Raw genomic sequence first — 9932 nt, 5'->3', positions numbered from 1 at the left:
CATTAATCACCCCTACATTTATCTTTCCTGATAAATGTAACCTTGGACACCCCGAAAAAATTGCTGTGCTCCATTTGGTTGTTGGCAAACCAAGAGAGCTTCAGGGGTGTTGTAGACCAGTTTGACATGTCAAAAGGAACCCTTCATTATATTTTTTCTGACATTTGCAAGGTCCTTTGTACACTAAGAAATGAATACATTCCATGGCCCAGAGAGGAGTTTGCAAGCCTGCAAATGGCTTTCAGGACAAAACTGGCTTCCCTGGAGTCATTGGAGCAATCGATGGCACACACATTCCCATCCCAGCACCCACACTCCACAGAAACAGTTACATTAACAGAAAGGGACATGCAAGTATTCAACTCCAAGCAATGTGTACATCACAGATGATGTTCCTGGATGTGTACACTGGTTGGCCAGCATGATGCTAGGTATTTCGGAACTGCCCATTATATGGCCATCTCCAGGATGCAATGAGAAGTGACTACCACCTGCTTGGAGACTCTGCATACCCGCTCAGCACATCTCTCATTACACCATACAGAGATAATGGGCACTTATCGAGAAGGCAAAACAATTTTAACACACTCCACAGCTCAACCAGAGTTGTGATTGAAAGGGCATTTGGCCTTCTAAAGGGGAAATGGAGACGTCTGAAGTACTTGCCCATGGAAGACCTTGAAAAAGTACCAGTAGTTATCACAGCTGCATGTGTTCTGCACAATTTCCTCTTGAGGGAGGAAGGCCACCAAATGGAGGATTGTGAAGAGGTGGATGGAAACGATGACAATGACTGTCAAGCAGGACACCCTGAAAATACTTCAGGTCAAAGAAAAAGGGATGATATTGCTTCATTTTTGGTGGAGGGTGATTAAAGTTTCTGCAAAAAAGAATGGAAATAAAATATTGAATAAAAAAAATAAAAAAATAAAAATCACAAAGGTGAGGTGATCAACATTGTTTAATGGCATGATGTACAGTATACTGAAGGAAATGCATGCAAACAAAATAGAACCTAAATATCAGCAGAATGTGGCGAAAGGAGAAAACACAAGTTTCTATTTCTTCGTCAAAGCAGAAACAAATTCTTTTAAGAGGTTGTTACGTTCACTTGCCACTTCCACTGCTTGCTTTTGCAGGGCCATGAGCTCTGACATCTGCCTCCTCTGCTCAGTGACATACTGCTCAAACCACTCAGGTGCTTCATTCTTGTGCTTTCTCTTTTTGCCATGTTCTGCTGATGGCTTAGGTTGTAAAGTTGATGGTCCTGAAGTTGATGGTCCTGGGCCAACTGGATCTGATGAAGATCCTATGTGGAAAGAAAGATTAAACTTGGTGGCCTAAAAATGGTAATGATCAAGGCAGCAAACATCACTTTCCTCCAACTAATACATTTTGCAGTTCTACTGTAAATTAGAGTCATGTGCCAACGAGGCTAAATTAAACATCCAGTTAACCCAGCTTCTAATTACCCGAGTCACATAATAGACATCCGTCAAATAAAGCTGTTAGTGATGGAGTATTTTATCCATCCAATAGAAAACAATTGTAGAATTTGTTTGCTTACTATAAAGGCTAGAAGTGTTGTGAGGCCCTCTTGGCCTTTGTAACTGTAAGGGTCAAACAAGTTTACTTGAGCATATTTTGTTGGTAATTTTCCACCAGACAACAGGTGGCTGTGAAATAAACAAGACCATTATTAAGGGTGTCACGTGAAGGCTTCTTACCTCTGGGGAGTGTTGACTGTTTTGATACAATGTTTCATTTGGCCAATGGGAAAAGGGTTGACCATCAATTGGCAGAAGGCCCATGAGAAATGAAGTCAAAAGATGTACAGTAGCTGGAAGCTGGTCACCCTTACTAAGAAAATTCTCTTACATAAGCAACACCTGCAATTATATTAGTGAAGTGTCTATGGCAGAAAGGTCGGGGAGTACATGGGAAGGAGGTGTGGGAGAAAGTTTTTTCTTCGAGACCAGATCTGAAGGGACAAAGACACATTGAATCTGCCACGACATAATTGGCGAGCCTTGAGCCAGGAGCCAGGAAGAGGTCGGGGTGGAACTGCGGTGGGCGTGCTGGCATGAGGCTTCACAAAACAAAGGCGCTATACAAATAAGGTAAGCAATTTTGCTTATATTTGTTTTGTGTGGCCCCTTGTGAGCTAATGCCTGCGTAGTGACTGCCTAAGACTTCACCAAAACGAACCAAATTTAAATTGAAATTAATAATTTAAATTGAAATTAATACAATTTGAAATAATTGATTGAATTGATTAAAATGAAAGGAGAAATAACTTCCAGGTCCCAGGGGTAGCGCATGCGTGTGTCTAAGTGTTGTTTGTCTTTATACGCAAGAAGTGCGTTTGTCTATACGCAAGAAGTGCGTTCGTCTAAGTGTTTAACGCAAGAAGTGCATTTGTCTTTATACGCAAGAAGTGTGTTTGTCTATATGCAAGAAGTGCGTTTTTTGTCTGCCTGAGTGGGGCACATAAATGTTATATGTCTGTATGTGAAATGTGTCTGTCTGTATGGGTGAAAAGCGCTGAAGTGTGTGATCACGCTTGTCTGTGTGATAGCCAGAGCGGACGGGAGGACCCGGAGCTGAGCGGGGGCTCCGAGCTGGCTGCCAGATAGACAAGAACTGTTAGTTGTAAATAAAGAAGGCCTTGAGAAGAGAGGGTGATTTGATAAAAAAAGTGACTGAGATGTATATTATTGTGTATAATGCAGAATTAGGTAGAAAGTAAAATAGAATTGCTTGGGTTGTTTCTAACTGCTTTTTGTTGCTTGATGTAAAATTGATAAAAGTGTATGAGTGTGTTGTTTAAAAACATATGTAAATATTCCTGTTGGTTTTGTGAAATGGAAGAGGCAAGTTTTTAAATGGACACTGAAATCCAACATAATAAAGGGAATGTAAAATATTGTTAAAAGAACTGTTGAAAAAACTAAGAACATTCTCAGAAATTGGCTCTGTCGTTTGGTTGGACACTGACCAAACTGTAAGTGCTGTGATCCAGACAGGGAAACACAGCACTTAAAAAGTCAAAACAATTAAGAAAAAAGGTATTAGAGAAAACTTTGTTTTTCCATGTTGGCAAAAATTGTTGCATATAAAATTTTTATTGATTGGTCTAAAATTGATAAAAGCATATGAAAAGTGTTGTTCAGAAGCATATGTGAATATTCCTGCAGGTTTTGTGAAATGGAAAAACAAGATTGTTAATGGACACTAAAATTCAAAATTATAAATGTGATTAAAAAATGTAAAAGAATTATATAAGAATTGATGAAAGCATTCCCAGAAATGTTTTTTTCATTAATTTGGACACTTTCCAGACTGCTGTGATCCAGACAGGGATACACAGCCCTTGATAAGTCAAAACTAGAGAGAGCAGTAAGGGCAGAGCTGCCTCTGATAGAGAGAGGTGGAAAGTAGAGGGCGGAGCTTCCTCTGATAGAGGGAGGAGAAAACTTGAGAGAGCAGTAAAGGAGGGGCTGCGAGAGTAGAGAAGTGTATGTGTACAGGGAGGAAGACAGAGAGAAAAAGTTCACCCTTTCTGGTTGTGACTATTTTATGAACCAGAAAGTGGGGAACAAATTCCAACATAGACTTTGAACAACATTTTGATTATTGAACAACATTATTCCCACCAGTGGACCTGAAATAGAGGAACTGCCTGTTTAAAATACCTAAGAAAGAATAATCAAATATTTAAATATTGTCTCATCATTGTGGTGATAACTAGTTAAGAATAGATGCAAGCTGAGATTAGAGAGGCATATAGCCTACTAAAAAAAGTGTGAAATATATAGTCATAATTTATATTATAATAGCATCAACACCTAGATGCCAAGGTATAGACATCAGTTACATAGAGATTACTATAGGATAGCCTCCAAAAAATAGGGAAAAAGGACAAAAAGCTTAGAAGCATAAGGCAAGTAGAGGAAACATGTGGTTATGTGCAGAGAAACTGATTCTAAAAATTTAAAATCTAATTAAAATTAGGGAAACAGGTCAAAGGGAGATATAATGACAAAAAGGAAATGGAAAGATTGCCTCCCCATGAACTACCTTATGGCCCTTCGGAGAAAAAGATAGACAGGAAGAGTAGAAGAAAGAGGTAGGGCTGTACGATATTGAAGGGAAAAAAAAAAATGCAATATGCAATTCGATATTAATTTAAGGGTCAAAGATGAAAAAGGGTTTTCAAGCATCAAAACAATAAGTATAATACAGCTTTGAATTGTTGTTGTTGTTTTCCAATACATCAGAATGGCTCTGTTTAATTCATAGTTAGAACTATCATGCAAACCATAGAGGGTTAATTTGTTTGTTTCTTCTGAGCAAAAATTATTAATTAGTTTTTACCATGATTTACAGAAGACACGCTAAAATTGTCATTCAGTGTAGCAATCTTGTCAGGGATATTTAAAACAAAAAAATCTATTTATGCCATATTAAAGACTAATTACTTTTACCCCAAATGCTAATTACTTGTAATTTACATTTTAAACATTGCCACTATCCTAGGTTTTGCCCATTTATCAGCATTTAAAATTCAATAAAATTTAGTATGCTCGATTATTCTTTTATATATTTTAATACGTACAGGTTAGAGTATGTTGTTTAAATTTTTATATAAATATAAGTGTTACACTTAATGACAATGGAACATTATTTCACCCACATTTTGACATTTTATTATTCCAAAACTTATTTGAAACCTTAAAAGTAGACATTTCACTTGCATTTAATGTGGTTTCTAGGTATATAAAATGGCATTGCACACTGTCCAAGAGGCGGCTTTTCTGTGCGTACTTTTAAGGGGGGTGCCAGATGACGCAAGTACTGCAATGGGTTGTTTTCTGTGTCTTATTGTGCCTAATAACTCTTTTTAATGTCAAGCTAGTCACACTTAAGTAACAATCGCGTGCCCAGTTTATTCCCTGCTATATGCATTGGCCTAAAACTTTGACCTTTTACAACTTTTTAAAGTAGCCTATTAAAATCATTCAGATATCACAAGCTAAAATGTAGGGTAAAGAAGAAAGAGAGATAAGCACTTCAAGTTACAGGGAGAAGATACAGCAGATACACATAGAACACATGACGATGAAATGATAATGGAGGCATCAAGCCATGGGGGAGTCAAGAAAAGAGACACCAAGGCCGTACAAAGAAAACCTAAAGAAAAGAGAGACATCTAATTCAAGTCTGTCCGATATAACGGAGTTAGAGTGAGACATAGGAAGGGCTGATAAATGAATAAAAAAAAAAAGGAGAAGTAAGCCCTGAGAAAAGAACTGGCAAAAACTGATTTCAGAGAAAGCAAAAGACAATCAAAGAGTTAAATAAATGATTGTGAGCTAATGGTTAGGAGATTTAGGGAAAAGATGTAGAGAAAACAATTATCAAATGAGTACATAAAAGAGTAACTCCTTGAGCCCTGTATGACAAAAACTGAGTTTCATTCAGTTCACAATGTTTGGGACCTCTCTAAGTTAGGGATTTCTGTTTTTTGGTTGGCCTGGTTGAGTTTCGGTAAGTTGATTTTTGCCAATTGTGGCAGCCGTCTGTTGTTAGAGGTGGTATATTGAGCTGATGGAAAGTTTTGGTTTGCTAGGCCGTGTTGTCGGTCTGGTTGGATGTTTTGAACAGTGGTGAAAATTTTATCTTTCTTGCTGTCCAGGCGAACAATGTCAGTCTTTTGTGTTTTAGACTTGTTTAGCCAACACTGATTTTTCACTTCGGCTTGATGGATTGACTGTGGACAGTTGGAGGTGTTTGGTGAGGGTTTACATTTTTGATTTTGGATGAGAACATTGAGCTGTGAAAATTTAGGAAAGGACCCAGAACTCAAAAAGAAGAGGCTAAATGACACAAAAGGGGCAGAAGGTCCTGTTAATTCCATAATATAGCAATAGGCCCACGAGGGGCAGGAATGCAGGTTGAAAAAACTAAAGTTTCGAATTCCAAATTCAATTCCACATGACACTTTGTATGTAGAGGATGCCACTTAAAATATTTAGGTACAATGATGAAACGAGCATTAAAAAAAGTAAATGGGAAGCCATGGACAAACCTCTCAAAAACTGTATCCAAAACAGCTGAAGTATTAAGAGAAAATATACAAAAATATAAGAAATTACCCTGAAAGAAAATAATAATACTGCATAAATGTTAGTTGACCGGTCCATAGGGAATTAAATTAATAAGCAGGCCTGCTAACAGGGATTGATCTGGAGGATTGCACAAACTGGTGGCCACCAAAAACATTGGAGTTTTCTCCTTAGTATAAGTGGTTTTTGCAGTTCCCTGAGGAAATCCAAATAACTGACAAAAAGGATTATAGAAATACTTGGAATAAAATAAAAAAAATAAAAATAGAGATGCTAGATGTGGATTTTACAACTGTATTACTGACACTGACATGTCATATGTAGACACCTGAAATTTGTATCTTGTTATCCCTGGGAGACAGTTTGAAATTTGATCCACTGCAGAGATTCTAAGATGTTTGAATTGTGTTAATTAAAATAACTTTGGACATTGTGTTGAATAAGCAAGATTGAGTGACCAAGCTAAACAAACATTTTTAACAGACATGTTATACAGATTATACAAAAATTAGACTCATTGGTTTAACCCTAAAAGGTTTGAGAGAATAGGTATCAATCATAAGAGTTATTAAAATACTATGGTATACATGTGGCTGAAAATAAGGCTACTCAGTTAGACGGAAATGCTGCTATTTTCTGCATTCTGCAAAGAAGAAAAATGCTTGCTGTTTTCTGCAAAAAAGAACTTGCTTTATTAAAATGGCATGGGGAAACTGCGGTTATCAACCAGATGAGACTTTGTAGAATTTATAAAGGATAAATTTGATTAATGCAGTTCTCTGAGTGTTCAATCTCCAGATGACCTCAGATGACTTCTGGGACGGCTGCCTTGACATACTAACTGAAAGCAACTGGACTGTGCAACAAGTGAGATCAAGAAGCACAAGGACATGGCTGCAGAGAGGAGAAGAGGCATTGGTTGATGGGCCTTCACACCCCCTGAGAGAGGAATCTGAAAACTTCTGAGGGGCTGATATGGACAAAGACAGAGTCAATGCGGTAATGACTGAGAAAACATTCTGTTATCATGCAAACCAGTGGACCAAAATTAATATCTTTAAATAATGTTATATTATCCATAATGAGTTTAATCACTGATATATTCTATATACGTGACAAGACATTCCATGCACATGCCTTAACACAAATTGTTGATTGTTTTTTTATTTTGTTGACCCCCTAGAGTGTTTAGTTAGGGAGGCAGAGCCTTTTACACTTCCCTAGTAAAAATGGCGGGTGATGTTTGACTCTGACCTCTTCTCACATGAGGCAGTCATTTGGTAGTGAAAAGGAGGACCACTATTGGTCCTGAGACAGAAGATGAGAGGGCTGACTTGTGAGGTTGCACTCTGGGAAAAGGGAAATGGAAGTGGGAATTAAGAGATTCCCAGGGGGGGGGATTTGATGGAGTATTTTATCCATCCAATAGAAAACAATTGTAGAATTTGTTTGCTTACTATAAAGGCTAGAAGTGTTGTGAGGCCCTCTTGGCCTTTGTAACTGTAAGGGTCAAACAAGTTTACTTAAGCATATTTTGTTGGTAATTTGCCACCAGACAACAGGTGGCTGTGAAATGAACAAGACCATTATTAAGGGTGTCACGTGAAGGCTTCTTGCCTCTGGGGAGTGTTGACTGTTTTGATACAATGTTTCATTTGGCCAATGGGAAAAGGGTTGACCATCAATTGGCAGAAGGCCCATGAGAAATGAAGTCAAAAGATGTACAGTAGCTGGAAGCTGGTCACCCTTACTAAGAAAATTCTCTTACATAAGCAACATCTGCAATTATATTAGTGAAGTGTCTATGGCAGAAATCTATAAGATTTTTATAAAAGCATGAATATAACATGCACTCAACTCATCTGATGTGCTAATTCATGTTGATGTGAAGAAAAAAAAACAAAAAAACATTGACATAGAAAAGATTATCACCAGCAAAAGATGACACGATCAAGACTGGTTCCACACTGGGATCATCAGCCAGGAGGTCCTCCATTGATGAGAAAAAGACCCAGCTGCTGGCACCACTCCCAGTCTTCTTCTTACTGTCCACTATTGTTTTGTATCTAATAATAGAAACCCAGAAATAGCAAATGTCTTCAAGTGGCCCTACTCCCAAAATTATGCAAATGCAAGCATCAAAACAAACCTGTGTTTTAACTGCCTGAACTTATTGTCACATGCCTCTGCTCCAAAGTCATATCCTTTTGCCAGCATTTGTGCAGCTACCTTTTTCCACACTTCTACTTTCTTTAATACAGGAGATTGAAAGTCTTCAGCCATTTGCTTTGTCAGAGAAATTAGAAGCAATGTTGCATTGTGCGTCCATGGCTTAGTATCTATAGCACACATTTAAATAGATAAGTCACAGAAAATATATAAACAGAAAAATTGTGCACAACTTCTGTGGTGCAGGAGGCAACTTCTGTGGTGCAGGAGGCAACTTCTGTGGTGCAGGAACCAACTTCTGTGGTGCAGGAGGCAACTTCTGTGGTGCAGGAGCCAACTTCTGTGGTGCAGGAACCAACTTCTGTGGTGCAGGAACCAACTTCTGTGGTGCAGGAGCCAACTTCTGTGGTGCAGGAGCCAACTTCTGTGGTGCAGGAACCAACTTCTGTGGTGCAGGAGCCAACTTCTGTGATGCAGGAGCCAACTTCTGTGGTGCAGGAACCAACTTCTGTGGTGCAGGAACCAACTTCTGTGGTGCAGGAGCCAACTTCTGTGGTGCAGGAGCCAACTTCTGTGGTGCAGGAGGCAACTTCTGTGGTGCAGGAACCAACTTCTGTGGTGCAGGAACCAACTTCTGTGGTGCAGGAGCCAACTTCTGTGGTGCAGGAGCCAACTTCTGTGATGCAGGAGCCAACTTCTGTGGTGTAGGAGGCAACATCTGTGGTGCAGGAGCCAACTTCTGTGGTGCAGGAGCCAACTTCTGTGGTGCAGGAGCCAACTTCTGTGATGCAGGAGCCAACTTCTGTGGTGTAGGAGGCAACATCTGTGGTGCAGGAGCTGGGGGAAAATGCAGTGGTGCAGCGGGAATGTGTAGGCCTAGTGGAAGTTGACTAGGTCCATTTGATGCACTAGCCTGTTCCAAAGGGATTGCTGAAACAAATGAAAGCACACATCTTAGCAAATTCTGACTGAAAACACATCTATTTTATCTCCTGGTAATCAATTCTAATTTAAATTATTTTATTTCTAGTTCTTAATTCTTTAATACCTTGTATTAATTATCATTCTCATTTTATGTGAAGCACTTAATTACCACTGTGTATGAAATTTGGTATATAAATAAACTTGCCTTGCAATGAAGTTAAAAATATAAACAACTACATCATCATGGTGATATGCTATATTTTACTATAAAACTCTTACGGCAAACATGTCTTCTAATATCTTCAATTGTTGCATATACCGAGCTGCAGCGGACACATTTGTAAACTACTTTCCTAGGACCCATTGTGTGAGCTGTCTCTTTAATACCGTGTGGTTTATATACATGCTGCCGCTGATTGGGCCGACATTTTTGACACACCCACCAAACAAGAGAAAGCATATCTCAAACCCGTTGCACACCGTTGCACACCGTTTCCAGGAAACACGTCGTTCAACCCGGAAACCGTAGCATAACGTTGCGCACCGGTGTGAGCTTGAACGTGCCCCTGGTGTGTTTGTGACAAGTATACTGTCTAGAAATATATTAAAAGTAGATTGTGTTTAGCATATTTCTTAAAAGTATAATTAAGCATATATTTATTACCATAGTACTTCTAGTATATATTTTTTAGAAATATATTAAAATGCAAT

General features: G+C 38.7%; 1 protein-coding gene across 1 annotated transcript; it reads right to left on the bottom strand.

The window, feature by feature from the left end:
- Positions 1–936: 936 nt before the first annotated feature.
- LOC125254693 (predicted GPI-anchored protein 58) lies at positions 937–9671 on the bottom strand. The gene is made up of 3 exons (XM_048169430.1): positions 8278–9671; positions 8061–8194; positions 937–1309 (listed from the first exon to the last, which is right to left on the bottom strand). The coding sequence occupies exon 1, from the start codon at positions 9118–9120 to the stop codon at positions 8494–8496; it is 627 nt and encodes a 208-aa protein (XP_048025387.1). The 5' UTR covers positions 9121–9671; the 3' UTR covers positions 937–1309; positions 8061–8194; positions 8278–8493.
- Positions 9672–9932: the final 261 nt, after the last annotated feature.

Source organism: Megalobrama amblycephala, linkage group LG19, assembly GCF_018812025.1.
Source record: "Megalobrama amblycephala isolate DHTTF-2021 linkage group LG19, ASM1881202v1, whole genome shotgun sequence".
Lineage (NCBI taxonomy): Eukaryota > Metazoa > Chordata > Actinopteri > Cypriniformes > Xenocyprididae > Megalobrama > Megalobrama amblycephala.
Note: the sequence above shows the minus strand (reverse complement) of the source record. Positions and strands in the feature narration are given on the sequence as shown.

What these genes read in the sequence shown, in the direction of transcription:
- LOC125254693 (XM_048169430.1), bottom strand. Translation starts at nt 9,120, where the DNA reads ATGTTGCCTCCTACACCACAGAAGTTGGCTCCTGCATCACAGAAGTTG.